Raw genomic sequence first — 17,757 nt, 5'->3', positions numbered from 1 at the left:
ATAATATTACTATTACTAATATTCAGCAAGAAGAGCGGTTCAATAAGTATTTTTCATAAAAAGAGTTAAATGAAGCAGGAGGACAGAAGTGGCTGCAATTAACATGCTAAGCCGGTTATCATGCTAATCAGTCTGACTAACATGCAAATTGCTCCCTGAGACGCTCCAGGACGAACGACCTCTAACACTTTATGCACAGACTTTAAATAGTTTGAAGCATGACCATATAGATAGCGTTGAGTAAAAATGCAAAGAAATATATGATCTAACGACTTAAAGTACTCCCTTCACCTAAACACAGCAGAGGCAGCTGAGAGAGACACAATACATACATACACATATATATATATATATATATATATATATATATATATATATATATATATATATATATATATATATATATATATATATACACACACACACACACACACATAAATACACACACACACTTACTATATTATATATCTTACTATTGCATTTGTGTGATATGTTGCAGTTATTGTCATATTTACAAAAGAAGACAATTTGAAAAAACAGATATGTATATATTCACTTTTTTTTTTACATACCTTATTTTTATGGATTCATTTTCATACTGCTTCACAAGTTCATCTAAGTTCTTACAGATCTGTGCAACAAACGGCGCTACAGTCAATCCCAAAGATTTGCCAAAATAGGGCAGAGATGACGTAACCAGGGCAACCCAGGGCGGGTGCATTCCGTAACCGTACTCGGGGCGTAGGGCCCTCACAACAGCCGAAACGAACAAGCCCTGCGACGTTATCGCATGCGACTGCACATACTGCATGGCGTTAATGGACTGCTGAAAGTTGATCCCTCGATTCCACTCCTTGGACAGATCCACCGGGGAGTCCTGGTCTTCCTGTAACTGGCGCAGGTGATGTTCCAAAACAATCAAAATCTGGAGCAGCTTCAGGAGTTCAATCTGAAGAGGATGCTCGCTCCAAATCTGGTCTTGACCAAAGTTAATGATGCTCTCTTCGAACAAGCCTTCATCAGCCGCGTCTTTGTTGCCGCCGAGCGACACCTGCTCGTACTTCTTCTGACTGGTGTACATGGAAGCGGACAACGACAGAAGAACAAACTCCTGAACTTTGCACCTTTCCAGCAGGCTGTGTATGAAGTTGACATTTTTCCCTTCTGAGTTCTTGGCGACGGTGGCCAGTTGAGACATCATCCTGATGAGAACTTCCACGCTTTTCACTTGGACATCGCGGTTGCCTAGCACGTCCTTGTAGCTCACCTTGAGGTAACAAGGGTAATAAGAACGCAAAAAACTCAAGCAAAGATATGTCAAAAGCTCAATCAAGAGAGAATGAGGACACATTGACGGTGACAGCGTCTGAAGCTTACCGTAGAAGCTCTGTCCAACAAGTGCCTCCTGGTGACGTGCAAGAAGGTTGTATATTAAATTGAGGTGCGCAGTGGAGCTGGTGTCCATACTGGTGCTGGCTACAGCTTCAATAAACTCTTTAGGGTTGGTTTTTAGAACAGCTTCCAAGACTGAAAAGGCATACAATACCCTCTTGGAGTCATAGGGTTGCAAGTATAGTAGGATGTGTTTGAACAAAGCCTCAATCATCTCCTCTTTCTCTTTTTGCTGCTTCAGAAGCTTGGTGCTTCTAATGGCCTGGAGCTCCAGATCCGCTTCATCGTCACTAGACAGCGACTCTGAGGTCTGTGTAATGTTAGACTCAGTACGTACCAAATTTAACAACACACTTGGTCTGGGCACGTCCACGCAGGACATGTTTGGCTGGCAAGAAGGCTTGGAAGACTCTTGCCCGTCAACGTTGTCACTGTTACTCCAGTGTGGGTCAATGCTCGAGTCCACAGAGCTGGGATTGAACGAAGACGTATTCTCACTGGCGCTTTGACCGACGCTGGTGTCTGCAGACTCTGTGTGTTCACTGTCCTCCTGATCACTGTCCCTACAGAACTGAGAGTCCGCGTTATCGGAAGCATGATGATTGGTCAACTCGTTTCTCATCTTCTCAGGATCCTTCTCCACTTCAGCCCAGATGGCTTCTCTGTCAACCGTGTTAAACGGGGGTAGATTTTCATCAGAATTGCTTTCAGGAAAGTCATGGCATCCTACAGTGTCCTTCAAAGATCTTTTCCTCCTGCACCAGTAGCTGATTTCTTCTAGAAGTAAAAAATTTTAAGAAAATATAGAGTTGTGATTTTTGAATTCAATACAATCAAGAATTTTCTGTAGACCTTACTTAATGCCAATAAGAAGGGAAAGTATTTCCATTATTATTATTATTATTAATATCTTTTATTTGTTAGGCGCCACAAGATTTCCGCAGCGCCGCACATAGTACAAACAGTAGACTATACAGGGTATAACAGTACAGAACAATAAACAAAAAGTACCAGTACTTCTGAAACTCCAGGCAGGCAGATGCAATAGACACGGAGCAGAAGAACGGGTAAGGAGACAGGAGGGAAGAGGGCCCTGCTCATACGAGCTTATATCCTAAGGGAGGGTAAAACAGACCAGGCACAAGAGGAGCCAGTTGAGGGAATGGGAGAGAGGGGAGAATGAGTGGAGGAGATGGGGGTTAAGTGGATGGTTGGTAGGCTTTGAGAAAGAGGTGAGTTTTGAGTGCATGTTTGAAGGAGCACAGAGTAGGAGAAAGGCGGATGGAGCGAGGGAGGTCATTCCAGTGAAGGGGGGCTGCACGGGAAAAGTCCTGGATTCTGGAATGGGAAGAGGTGACCAGGGTGGATGAGAGGCGGCGGTCATTGGCCGAGCGCAGGGAGCAGGCGGGAGTGTGAATGGAGAGGAGGTTAGAGATATAAGGGACAGTAGAGTGGGAGAGAGCCTTGTAAGTGGTGGTGAGGAGTTTGAAAAGAATTCTGTAGGGGAAGGGGAGCCAGTGTAAGGCAAGGCAGAGAGGGGAGGTAGAGGAGGAGCGGCGTGAGAGGTAGAGGAGTCTTGCGGCCGCATTGAGTATAGAGCGGAGGGGGGAATACCATGCAATATTACAGATACTGAAAACATTTTGCTTTAGATAGACTGTGCACCAGTCCTGTGGTAACAAATCATCTCTACAATCATAACTTTAGTAATAACGGATTAAAGTGTGTTGTACCTGATGAGTTTTTCTGTTTAATGCAGTGAATAGATGTTCGCTGGGTCTTTGGATGGAGCAGAAGCAACAGGACAGGTTCCAGAATCCGGGCGACGTCGTTTAAAGACAGCGCACGTACCAGCCAGCCCTGAGCGGCGGCGCCAATAGCCCCATCGGCACAGTTCAAGCTGTCCAGAACCACAAATAAGGACCTGCGTACGGGAACAGGTTAGTACAGCATTACTACCAGCTTCTTGCTTTCACTGCGCCACTATTCAAAGTACTGCAAACATTACTTCCCCCAAATACTTCTGCTGTATATTATAGGTTTAGTGGAGTTTCTCCCAGTAGATGCTAGGAATAAAAGCGACAGTGAAATTACAAACCTCACTCATGACTTTAAAGGGTACCTGCGACCTACACACAGAGGAGGCAGCCATATTGAAGGCTGAAACAATATTAACAATAAAGCGGCCGATCAAGGCATTATGAAGTTTCATGACCAGTGTTTATAACTTAAATTGATTGGCTGAATTCTCATGAACACTGGCTCGTCCCACGTCTGCCACCACTGTGCTTAGAGCACAGGACATCCTTAAAAGGGAATTATCACTTAAGAAGAGTGTCCTGGGATCACTGGGGGATTGTGTGTAAACCAGTCTATCCATAATAAAGTACCTGGAATGAATTAAGATAATACAGATAATACAGGAAATGTACCGATACATTAATGTTTTCTATGATCATCATAATTTATTTATGTAGCGCCACTAATTCCGCAGCGCTATACAGAGAACTGATTCACATCAGTCCCTGCTTACAGTCTAAATTCCCCAATTAACACACAGACAGACAGACCGAGAGGGAGGGAGGGAGACCGACCGAGAGGGAGGGAGGGAGGGAGACCGACCGAGAGGGAGAGAGGGAGACCGACCGAGAAGAAGGGAGGGAGGGAGGGAGGGAGACCGACTGAGAGGGAGGGAGGGAGGGAGACCGACTGAGAGGGAGGGAGGGAGGGAGACCGACCGAGAGGGAGGGAGGGAGGGAGACCGACCGAGAGGGAGGGAGGGAGGGAGACCGACCGAGAGCGAGGGAGGGAGACCGACCGAGGGGGAGGGAGGGAGGGAGACCGACCGAGGGGGAGGGAGGGAGGGAGACCGACCGAGAGCGAGGGAGGGAGGGAGACCGACCGAGAGCGAGGGAGGGAGGGAGACCGACCGAGAGCGAGGGAGGGAGGGAGACCGACCGAGAGCGAGGGAGGGAGGGAGACCGACCGAGAGCGAGACCGAGAGAGAGGGAGGGAGGGAGACCGACCGAGAGGGAGGGAGACCGACCGAGAGGGAGGGAGGGAGGGAGACCGACCGAGAGGGAGGGAGACCGACCGAGAGGGAGGGAGGGAGGGAGACCGACCGAGAGGGAGGGAGACCGACCGAGAGGGAGGGAGGGAGGGAGACCGACCGAGAGGGAGGGAGGGAGAGAGACCGACCGAGAGGGAGGGAGGGAGGGAGACCGACCGAGAGCGAGACCGAGAGAGAGGGAGGGAGGGAGGGAGACCGACCGAGAGGGAGGGAGACCGACCGAGAGGGAGGGAGACCGACCGAGAGGGAGGGAGGGAGACCGACCGAGAGGGAGGGAGGGAGGGAGACCGACCGAGAGGGAGGGAGGGAGGGAGACCGACCGAGAGGGAGGGAGGGAGACCGACCGAGAGGGAGGGAGACCGACCGAGAGGGAGGGAGGGAGACCGACCGAGAGGGAGGGAGGGAGACCGACCGAGAGCGAGGGAGGGAGGGAGACCGACCGAGAGCGAGGGAGGGAGAGAGACCGACCGAGAGCGAGGGAGGGAGAGAGACCGACCGAGAGCGAGACCGAGAGAGAGGGAGGGAGGGAGGGAGACCGACCGAGAGGGAGGGAGGGAGACCGACCGAGAGGGAGGGAGGGAGGGAGACCGACCGAGAGGGAGGGAGGGAGGGAGACCGACCGAGAGGGAGGGAGGGAGACCGACCGAGAGGGAGGGAGGGAGGGAGGGAGGGAGACCGACCGAGAGGGAGGGAGGGAGACCGACCGAGAGGGAGGGAGGGAGGGAGACCGACCGAGAGGGAGGGAGGGAGGGAGACCGACCGAGAGGGAGGGAGGGAGGGAGGGAGGGAGACCGACCGAGAGGGAGGGAGACCGACCGAGAGGGAGGGAGGGAGACCGACCGAGAGGGAGGGAGGGAGACCGACCGAGAGGGAGGGAGGGAGGGAGGGAGGGAGAGAGACCGAGAGGGAGACCGAGAGGGAGGGAGGGAGACCGAGAGGGAGGGAGGGAGACCGAGAGGGAGAGACTAGGATTAATTTTGATAGCAGCCAATTAACCTACCAGTATGTTTTGGAGTGTGTAAGGAAACCGGAGCACCCGGAGGAAATCCACTCAAACAGGGTGAGAACATACAAACTCCACACAGATAAACCCATGGTCGGGAATCAAACTCATGACCCCAGTGCTGTGAGGCAGAAGTGCTAACTAGGCCACATAGAATTACAGGTTTGATTAGTGGAACCATTTTATTGCTATATTTGCATGTTTTCTCTCCCACTACCTCCCTGAAATATAACCAGGTTCTGCCAAACCGACTCTGGAGCTGTTGAAGAAGTCCCAGTAAGTCCTACTAGGCTTTGGCTGCCTCTCTCTTTACCATAGAATATGTGTTGTAGAACAGGTACATCCATAGCCTTAGTAAACATTTACAAAATCATTTTGTCCTTAAAACACATATCATTAAATTTTAAAAAAAAAGCAATAGGCTGGACGAGCGACAGTCTTAGGTTAATTACAAAACTTTTACCTATCGAAGGACCGGTTATGGGATGTGACGCGGCTGCCTTGTATTTCTCTAGTCAGATGCCAAATCACCGAGAATCGGAACAGAGCCTCCAGCCGGATAACCTGCAATATACAGAGATGAAACATATTCAGAGCTGTAACGTAAAATCCGAATCTGATGGATTCCGCCGCTGAGTGCTCTGACCAATCACGGCCCATCGGTCGTTCACATGATGCACTAATTCAGGCCTGGCCAACCTGTGGCTCTCCAGGTGTTGTGAAACTACAAGCCCCAGCATGCTTTGGCAGTAGATGGCTAGCTGATGGCTTGCAGGGTATGCTGGGAGTTGTAGTTCCACAAACACCCGTAGAGCCGCAGGTTGGCCAGACCTGCACTAGTTAATATAGACAGCGCCGTCTGATTTTTAATTTTGTATATTCTAAATAAAAATTCAACACATACTTTAATAGACTAAACTTTTAATAATAGTTACTTAACTTGAAATAAAGAGAAAGCATTTGTATTTTATAGTGTACGCTGTAGTATACAAATGTATATGTTAGAAGGGATTTTAGCCATTTCAAATGTCAGAAAAAAAAACAGCTCCCGTCCTGGTATATAGTATATAGAATTATTGCTCCAGTAAGGGGACACATGTCATTATAACACTTATTACATCACAGCCATCTCTTCACTAACCATACCCCCCGTGCCTCCTGCTGAGGATGCGCTCCAGGAGACCACTCATCTTACTTTGTCGTTGTCCAGCAGGGTCTGGCAGATGATCTCCTCGCAGATATTAGCAGAGGGAGCCAGGCAGTGCAGTCTGTAGAACAGCTCCACACAGGTGATGTGGTGCTCTCTGGTCTCCATGTTCAGCTGATTCCACAATACATGAGCCACTCTCTGCAGGGAAAGAGTTATAATCACTGCTTTACCAACCAGCACCCAGCAGTATCATCAACGGGAGCATGATAAATACCACAGCAAATGTGCAACGGTGGTCCAGTCAACTGCTACATGGAGCCACAGTGAGGCAGGACATTGCAAAACAGTACATGGGAGCAAAGACCAGCACGCTGTGTCACAAGACATATTATACCATAAGCGGCTTACGGTCCTGAGCCCTCATCGGTTACATTCCCTATCTGTGAGGAAGACCCTTAGCAGCTGTGTCAGAACCAAACTCGTATACCAAAGTCTTACACTTAAACTACGTCTGTTATTTATCTTTTAACCTTGCACTGATATTAATACTATTCAGATTTCAGCAATTTTAGAATAGAAATTAAAGGATTAACAATACTAAAATAAAAATTGCTAATAACATTCCTAAGAACATATGTACAAGTTTCCACATACTGACAGAACTTCAAATAGTGAACATTTTATTACATTTGCAGCAATGTTTACCCAAATTTCCTCCCATGGTCCAGAAACATGCTGGCGGGTTAATGCTAGTGTGTTAGAGATTTACCTCCTGAGATGTATTACCAGTTTCTGACACTAGGTGGCGATATAGAAAATACCATTGACCACTTATGAATGAGATGTTACTTCTTGGCTGCTGCTGTTGTAGGGAGATCGTTATGCTAAATAAACCTGGTGTGGACGTTACTGCCAGTACTTCTTTCTGCTACAAAATATACTGGTGACGAGGATGCCCTCTTTTCACTGAATCTACCTGCATCATTCCTTCCACACCCGGGTGAGCCTACAATGCCTTTGACTGCATGGCTTAGAGTGTTTGAAAAGTACTTCCTTGCAATTAATAATACAGACCTCTGGGAAGCCATAATACGTGCTTTACTGATACACTGACATTGCGCAGAAGGCCAGTGCATTTATTACACGCTTCCTTTAGCGGATGACAGATAACATACTGCTGTAACAGCATTAAATGACATTTTTGTGCCTAAAGTGAATATTGTAGCTGAATGTTATAAGTTACGTCAGTGTGGCCAGAAATATGGTAAATCTACAGAACAGTATATTGTTGAGGGAGACATAACCAACCTCCGGATACTCTAATGGACCCATCATTGCACGTGACAAGTAAACTTCTAGTTGAAAACCTGGGGGAGACTTATTATGCACATTGAATATATAGTGTGAACTGACATCTGCTTTATTTCAACCTGAAAGATGTAGCCCTGCATTGTGTTTAACGGTAATTGATTTGCTTGGTCCTGACCGATATTGCATTTGCATATGATTTTGAAGACATTTACAGTTTAAAAACCAAAATAGATGGGCTCTTTAAATATATTCAGTTCTGGAAGGTTCCTTAAATCGGTTACATGTATCATTGTGAAGGCTATTAGATAATTTAGATAAAGTAACTTGAATGTTAGAAGGTTCTTACTGTACAGTAGAGACATCGCAGATACACTCCAGCATTACCAAACTCACCAAGTAGAAATCTGTCCTTTCTGCAATAAGTTTGAGGACCCCTGGCGAGACGGGCGGAATGGTGACCATCTGCAGCTTTGCAAAGACGGAGTTGTACCCAGACATCTTAGAGCGTTTCATCTTGTCTTCCATGACCAGAGACAGGGACTGTGAGTGGTTAATGACCTCCAACAGAGTGGAAATGGCCATATTCTGAATGTAACAATCCTTCACACAACAGCAAACAGTCATCAGGGACTTGAACCATAGAGGAAAGCCGGCGTCACTTGACCCTGGTATGAATCAGAGACAAAGAGTTGTTGGATTAGGCTTAAAGGCTAGGAATGTTTAACGTCATTAAAGTGAATCGCAGAACGCTCTTATAATTGTTCAAGACTTTCCGTTCTTCAAGTGAAAATGGAGGACTTTCACATTTCATACAAGCTCATCCAGCTTATAGTCTTCATTGTACTGGAAGAACCTTTTGGTATCTGTAAGGTGTCATGAATGTTGGATAGGGATATTAGTCGACACAGCGTTAAAACTAACAAAATGGTTAGTTTATTTTGAGGACAGGAACAGCAGCAGTAATGCAGGTACCAAAGGGCTAGTGGCTGCAGCAGTTGTAACAGTTTTAGAATGCAGCTAGAGTCATGCAGCTGGATCATACAGCAGCAGGATACTGATGTTATTAATCACCCCCCCTGCACCAGTTGGCACTAGAGGACCAATAGAGAGAGGAGACAGCATATGGAGCGCACTTCTCTCCAACACACTACCCCCTATCGTCCAATCTATAGGTTGGGAGAGGTGAGAGGAAGGAAGGAGCCAGCAGCACGCCAGAATGCTACGACTTTGCTTGTGGGAGCTCGTGGGCAGGAAAGACTGTCAGCTCTGTGAACTTACACGAGTGACTGAGAGAAAGATGGAGCAGGCTGTGAGAGGAGAATCTACAGTTCTCCAGCAGGGCTTCTGCAAACTTATATTAACCACCCTCTAAGGTCATGTTTACAAACACGTTGTAAAAACTTTTGAAAATATGTAAACTTAATATGAAAAGCCGCCGAAAACCTTGCTAGAGCCGCTGTTTTTCCTAACCAACAATAATGGTGTTTTCATAATAAATCCTTTTTGGAAAAACTTTAATACCACTTACCAGGCACTTGGAATAGTGTGGCATAGAGCTGTTCAGTCTCTTCTTCCGATAGATAAACTGGGAAGGTGGCGCAATCCAGTAAAAAGTGACAGGCGGCAGCGAAGGCTTCCCTGCAGTCTTCAGACATCTGCCCCATGTTCTGGATGAAGCGGTCAATGTCCCACTCTTCTTCTGAGCCTTTATTTGCCTTCTTACTGGGGCTGCGGGATGGAGAATAATCAGCCTTATTTATTTTTTGTTTCGATGCCGGAGGCCGCTGAGTGAAGAAGTCGGTCAACATCTGCTTGAACTGGGGCACCGTGATCTGTTTCTGCTCCCACGGCCCTTTCTTCTTTACAGGCTCGGTGGTCGGGTCATTTACCTGGGGACTAATCATACTGTTCTGTGCTTGTAGCTGTATCCCAAACAAATGCTTGCTGGCAAACTGAGCCACCAGGTCCTGTATGTAGTGTAGTGTCCTCTGTACACTGCCCCCCTTCTTCCAGATATCGCCCTTATCTGGGCATACCCGGGGCATCCGCAGATAGCCAGACAGCTCTGGGGAGGATGTGCTGAGGCCGATTCCACTGTCTTCAGACTTCAGCGGAGGAAAAATAGGATCTTCTGCGATCTCGGCCTCAGACTCACTGTTTGGTTTCAACTTCTGTGATTCTTTTGATGGACTCTGCAAGGACAGAGTAAATGCTGTATGAGTAATAGTCAATACAGACTAAGAAATGAAACAAAGGAAAACTTGACTTGTAGATTCACGATTACATTGACTCAAAATCATTAGTTTGGTTGAGGGTCACGACAAGTTTTTACTGACCTCTATTTTATTTTCTTAATGACAGGTGAAAATGTATAAATTTACTGACAGGTTAGGTAAGAAATGGTTTACAAGTCTACAGTAACTTATTAGTTGGTTACTTTACATTTAGTATAAAAGGGTATAAAAAAATACATGAATTCAGCCCATGTTTAAAGGTTTATAACATGCAAATAGTGATATGTTAACATACAACTAAAATGTGCACAAATCACGGCCTTGCTGTAGGTACTAAGTAGATTGACGCAGGGCGCTGTGCGGTCAGTATGACTTATCTACGTACACTGTCTGGGCTGACAGGCTCCATATCCAGGTAAGCCGGTGGCATCTGCACTTTGCTGAGGACTTTGAAACACGTCTTCAGTGCCTGAGTCAGCTCTGGCAGGCTTAGCGTGTCCATGTTCTCAGCTGTGGACTGAGCCATGTAACTCAGCATCTGGGGCAGGTACTGCGTCTGGACTTCAGAGTAGAGTTCCTGAATACAGGAGAAGAAACGATAAGGACACTGGGGACTAATTCATCACTGTTACACTTTTATAGCGGTCACACTCCGAGAACCCCTGACAACAAGTGTGTGAAATACACAGAATACACCCATGTAATGGAACGCACAGTATATACACTATGTAATGGAACACACAGTATATACACTATGTAATGGAACACACAGTATATACACTATGTAATAGAACACACAGTATATACACTATGTAATGGAACGCACAATATATACACTATGTAATGGAACACACAGTATATACACTATGTAATAGAACACACAGTATATACACTATATAATACAACACACAGTATATACACTATATAATACAACACACAGTATATACACTATGTAATAGAACACACAGTATATACACTATGTAATAGAACACACAATATATACACTATGTAATGGAACACACAGTATATACACTATGTAATAGAACACTCAGTATATACACTATGTAATGGAACACACAGTATATACACTATGTAATAGAACACTCAGTATATACACTATGTAATGGAACACACAGTATATACACTATGTAATAGAACACACAGTATATACACTATGTAATAGAACACTCAGTATATACACTATGTAATAGAACACACAGTATATACACTATATAATACAACACACAGTATATACACTATGTAATAGAACACACAGTATATACACTATGTAATAGAACACACAATATATACACTATGTAATGGAACACACAGTATATACACTATGTAATAGAACACTCAGTATATACACTATGTAATGGAACACACAGTATATACACTATATAATACAACACACAGTATATACACTATGTAATAGAACACACAGTATATACACTATGTAATAGAACACACAATATATACACTATGTAATGGAACACACAGTATATACACTATGTATTAGAACACACAGTATATACACTATGTAATAGAACACACAGTATATACACTATATAATACAACACACAATATATACACTATGTAATAGAACACACAGTATATACACTATATAATACAACACACAGTATATACACTATGTAATAGAACACACAGTATATACACTATGTAATAGAACACACAATATATACACTATGTAATGGAACACACAGTATATACACTATGTAATAGAACACTCAGTATATACACTATGTAATGGAACACACAGTATATACACTATGTAATAGAACACTCAGTATATACACTATGTAATGGAACACACAGTATATACACTATGTAATAGAACACACAGTATATACACTATGTAATAGAACACTCAGTATATACACTATGTAATAGAACACACAGTATATACACTATATAATACAACACACAGTATATACACTATGTAATAGAACACTCAGTATATACACTATGTAATAGAACACTCAGTATATACACTATGTAATAGAACACACAGTATATACACCCATGTAATGGAACGCACAGTATATACACTATGTAATGGAACGCACAATATATACACTATGTAATGGAACACACAGTATATACACTATGTATTAGAACACACAGTATATACACTATGTAATAGAACACACAGTATATACACTATATAATACAACACACAATATATACACTATGTAATAGAACACACAGTATATACACTATATAATACAACACACAGTATATACACTATGTAATAGAACACACAGTATATACACTATGTAATAGAACACACAATATATACACTATGTAATAGAACACACAATATATACACTATGTAATGGAACACACAGTATATACACTATGTAATAGAACACTCAGTATATACACTATGTAATGGAACACACAGTATATACACTATGTAATAGAACACTCAGTATATACACTATGTAATGGAACACACAGTATATACACTATGTAATAGAACACTCAGTATATACACTATGTAATAGAACACACAGTATATACACTATGTAATGGAACACACAGTATATACACTATGTAATGGAACGCACAATATATACACTTTGTAATGGAACGCACAGTATATACACTATATAATAGAACAAACAGTATATACACTATATAATACAAGACACAGAATATACATTATGTAATAGAATACACAGAATATATAGTATGTAACAGAATACACAGTATATACACTATGTAATAGTACGCACAGTATATACACTATGTAATAGAACACTCAGTATATACACTATGTAATAGAACACACAGTATATACACTATGTAATGGAACACACAGTATATACACTATGTAATGGAACGAACAGTATATACACTATGTAATGGAACGCACAATATATACACTTTGTAATGGAACGCACAGTATATACACTATGTAATAGAACACACAGTATATACACTATATAATAGAACAAACAGTATATACACTATATAATACAAGACACAGAATATAAATTATGTAATAGAATACACAGAATATATAGTATGTAACAGAATACACAGTATATACACTATGTAATAGTACGCACAGTATATACACTATGTAATAGAACACTTAGTATATACAAACTATGTAATACAACACAGACTATAAACTATGTAATAGAACACACAGAATGTACACTGTGTAATAGAACACACAGTACATACACTATGTAATAGAACACACAGAATATACAGTATATAATAGAATACACAGACCATACACTATGTAATAGAACACACAGTATATACACTATGTAATAGAATACATAGACTCTACACTATGTAAATGAATCAGAGCTCTACATTATAATACACTATAGAATGACATTAAATGTGTCTATTTTCTTAAGACAGCAAAGGACAAATTATTTTTTTTTACACAAAAATAACTATTTTTAAATTCTAAATAAATCATTAAACAGATATTTATGATTTTCAAACCATAAAACAAATTTGAGCAGAATACTGCCGCCTAATAGTATATAAATAGACACACCTGGTACAGGTTTAGAGATATATTTAGGATACAGGTTCCAGCTAACTAGCGACAGAGGAGCGGTATAAGAAAAGACTCCTCTTACTCACACATAACTCACAGATAATGTATTATTGCAGAGTATCTGTCTGGATATTGAATATACACACACGTATGAACGTAGGGACTACACCACATCGATGCCTTGGCTGTAACCAATTTTATACCCATACTAGATGAGAGTCACTAAGCCTCTTTATCGCATATTGTGATAAAGCGCAAACAGTGACTTATTAGTGTTTCTATAAATGCAGGAATGGAGCAGAGCACAAATAAGGTCTCGGCGCTCCCGTACCAGAGGAATGACATCCAGCAGGAAGACCAGCAGAGTGCAGACCTCAGAAACCGAGGGCGCTCGGCCCACGTACTTCACGTCGGAGGAACCCCCGTTGTTTCTACGAATACATCAAAATAAATATTTCATTAGTTTTATGGTAACAAACTCTCGTTTCATGACATCATGTAATTTAATTAGCGCATGTTGTTAATTACGGTAGATAGAAACCAAGAGCAAGTGCATGCTGATAGATGATGAATTTATCAGTCATTTATTATTAAGATATGTAATACAATTTAATATCAAATGTATTCTGTATATAGGATGCAACACTTGGCTTTTCGGTGAGCTATATTGGACGTAGCTGCTTTCAGCGACCAGCTGAAAATTCCAGTAAATGGCACATTACAGACACACCCCCTGTAATATAACTTCTATGGAGAATAAAATGATTCACGCTTATCAAAGAAATATACAGATTCTGGTCCTGGTTCATTAAGGCAAAAACAATGAGTAAGTTTTCTCCGGGACAAACCATGTTACAATGCAAGGGGTGCAAATTAGTTTATTATTTTGCACATAACATAAATACTGGCTGCTTTCTCATGTAGGACACAAATACTTGATAGCTTTATTTTTACACTGAAATTTAAAGTTGATCTAGGACATGTTCAACCCCAACTATAAATCTGTCCCCACATTTAAAATTTTCCTCCTCCTCTCATGCAACATGGTTTTGCCCAGGTGCAAACTTTTTTTTAGCTTTACTTTCCTTAATGAATCGCGGGAGCTGACAGACACGGTGAGATGTATTTTCCCTATAGTATACATACCTAAAGCTCTGCTCAAAACACACGGTCATGTAATCCCACAGGAAGTCCGAGCTCAGAGATGTGATCAGTAGATTGACCGTTTTCACTATTTCAGAGGCGTTTTTGTTTTCTTTAATTGCACTGAAAAACAGGAGATAACACAAAGTAAATGAGTATGTGGGTAGCGACAAGAGACAAGCTCAGTAATTGTATATATAAAGACATAAAAGCTAATCTGTTTGTTGCATAAGCAATTGTACATAAAACAACAACAACAACATATAAACATAATGTTATTGTACAACCTGGCACGGCATATTCAACGACCCGCACACCCGTATACATTATATAATGTAATCACTGAACAAACAATGTCCTGTATGTTAATCAGCAATTAATCACCAACGCATTTTACTATAGGGCCCAACGCATTTTACCAGGCAAATGGGCCCAAATGGATTTTAGCCGGGCAAATAGTCAATATGCATATTAGCTGGGTAAATGATATATTACTTTCTTCAGCGCGTAAAACTTACACTAAGTATAACAGCTGTATTTGCTTGTGGAGAACGAGTCTACTGGAGTTAAAAATAAAATATACACATAACAAAACCAAACAGTATTCTCCTTTTAACAAAGCATCGACCAGGAGAAGTACAATCTGTAATATGTGACAGTGTACTCCAAGCGGCAGAAGTATCTCAGTTGTGTTTCCTATGAGTAGGGCTATGCGATGAAATACAATTAACGAACAGATAATTATAAAGGAAAGAGTACAGCGTGGCTATTAATACCTTAGGAGCTGGCCGCCAGCCTGAGTATAGCTCAGCTTTATATCTGTCCCGAGAGCATGCTTGCAGTACGCGTAAAAGGCTCGGATCACTTCCAAGAACAAATCTCCCACCACCGGAGGACCTGACCGGAAAACAGGGAATGGAAAATAGTGCATTATCATAGGTCCATAGATGTCATCCTTGTCTCTCCTTTAGTCCTCCGTCTATCTCTAAATCCTGCCATCTTCACCTATGATATACAACCAGAATAGTGCCCATTCTTACTCAAGAGACAACTAGAACTCTACCCTACTCATCTCCCATCTCAACTACTGCAACCTCCTACTAGTTGTCCATTTTCCGCTCCCATCTATCCTCACATAAATGATGACCGATCTTCATCTCCTGTAGCCCCACATCTACCCACACCCCCCATCTGGTTCCCCAAAAACACGTCTTACTGTATGAGGCCTGACGGCTGGCAGCTCCAAGCTAGTCCACAGTATATTAAGTAATGTAAAAGGTCTTCATTTTAATATCCTACGTATTGTTTCTAACTCGTGCCTGTTTAGTGAGAGGTTGGGTTTACACACGTGTAAGTGCACAGAATATTGGGATGTACAGCTACAAGTCAGATTGGTAGACACATTCCCTGTAAAATCTATTTCAACTTGTGTAAAGAAAATTATTTGAAGAAATAATAATATTTAAACTGTATTCATTCTTTCAACAATTTACCAGACTTGCTGACATACATTCCGACAATACTGGAACCATTTAAGCCACGCCCCAAACACACAAATTTCAGTTGAGGGCACTCCCATTCCTGGTAAACCACACCCCTTTGTGGTTTATACGCGCATGTCACTATATAGGATTTTCCCCAATTACACAGCATAATATAACTGCTATCAATACAGCTTAATAATAAAAGAAGTAAATGGTGTTCCCAATTAATGCATACATTAGATAATGTTATTCGGTGGCCGTGCACAGTACCTATCTCTGGCTTGTCCAGGAGACTGACCAGGATCCGGAAAGGCTTCAGATAAACCTGTAGGCCCTGCTCGGAATCCGAGTACAGGATATTCTGCTGTAAGATCTGCATTAGAGCCTGGAGGGAAAGGAAAAGATTCCAGTTTAGCTCCATAGATACAGGAAAACAGGTTGTATATCTGCGAATATCAGAAAAGAGAACAATGGCTGATAATTCACAAATAAGGGACATTATCTGGGCGTGTTCTCGCGTGGAATGGGCGTGTTCAGTATTACCCCAACATTCCAATCAGCAATCATAGCAGGTTGCATTAACTAGATAAACATTTCTTCTGTGTTCTATTCTTTTAAAGTGAACCTGTCACCTACACACAATGGATGCAGACATTTTGTGGGCTGGTCCAATATTTAGCCAATCAATTCATTAGGAATCGATGACACCATTTAGCCCTTCGTGTGATGTTACTGGTTCCTCATGAATTCATAAGCTGCATTCTCGTGAGTATTGTTTCAGACCACAAAACAGCTGTCTCTGTTGTTTTGTAGGTGAAATATCCACTTTAAATTCAGGCCATGCCCTCGTCCCACCCATTTGGGGGAAGGTTACACCAGTTTCTGTCTTGCAGGGATTGGGACTGTTGGTAGGTGTGTAGTTTGCGCTACTGAATATCTGTCAGCACAGAGTAAAGCGATATGAAGATACTACAGAGATCCCAACTGCAGCCCCAGGAAACAAGAGAATAGAAAAAAATGAAATGTTTTATGTGACATATTATGGAAATACATAGAAAACTACAAGGCTATTTCCTTATTCTTTATCAGCAATGAAGAGATGTGTTTTGGACATATAGTCCCTGTTTAAACTGGTTGAGCATTTTGGAGACGTGATTAATACAAGTTCTGATTTTTTTACCTACTCACATGTGCCCACTTTTTCCTAATGGAATGCTATGCAAAGTTTCTCCAGCAGGGGGAGTGCTGAGTTTATCTATATATATATATAACAAAACATTTCCTGAAGTTTTTCTTTGCACAATGGAAGCACAAAAATACCCCGAAAATAAAAAAAAATAAAAAAATACTCTGCTTTGCTAAATAATATTTGCTGCGTGTGACTTACATAACAATGTGAATGGAACAGAGAATATACGTT

The 17,757-nt window shown here is 42.3% G+C and overlaps 1 protein-coding gene across 1 annotated transcript in view; it reads right to left on the bottom strand.

The window, feature by feature from the left end:
• DOP1B (DOP1 leucine zipper like protein B) overlaps positions 1-17,757 on the bottom strand; it is a 91,343-nt gene that overhangs the window by 31,775 nt on the left and 41,811 nt on the right. The window contains exons 9-19 of the mRNA XM_075197228.1: positions 16,608-16,722; positions 15,630-15,750; positions 14,857-14,976; positions 14,042-14,141; positions 10,546-10,737; positions 9,455-10,118; positions 8,320-8,591; positions 6,661-6,813; positions 5,929-6,029; positions 3,126-3,316; positions 573-2,169 (exon numbers count right to left, since the gene is read on the bottom strand). Coding sequence (XP_075053329.1) covers positions 573-2,169; positions 3,126-3,316; positions 5,929-6,029; positions 6,661-6,813; positions 8,320-8,591; positions 9,455-10,118; positions 10,546-10,737; positions 14,042-14,141; positions 14,857-14,976; positions 15,630-15,750; positions 16,608-16,722 — 3,626 coding nt within the window. The remainder of the gene's footprint in view (positions 1-572; positions 2,170-3,125; positions 3,317-5,928; positions 6,030-6,660; positions 6,814-8,319; positions 8,592-9,454; positions 10,119-10,545; positions 10,738-14,041; positions 14,142-14,856; positions 14,977-15,629; positions 15,751-16,607; positions 16,723-17,757) is intronic.

The sequence above is a fragment of the Mixophyes fleayi genome, chromosome 2 (assembly GCF_038048845.1).
Source record: "Mixophyes fleayi isolate aMixFle1 chromosome 2, aMixFle1.hap1, whole genome shotgun sequence".
Lineage (NCBI taxonomy): Eukaryota > Metazoa > Chordata > Amphibia > Anura > Limnodynastidae > Mixophyes > Mixophyes fleayi.
The sequence above is the reverse complement of the archived record's forward strand: the minus strand, read 5'-3'. Positions and strand labels throughout refer to the sequence as shown.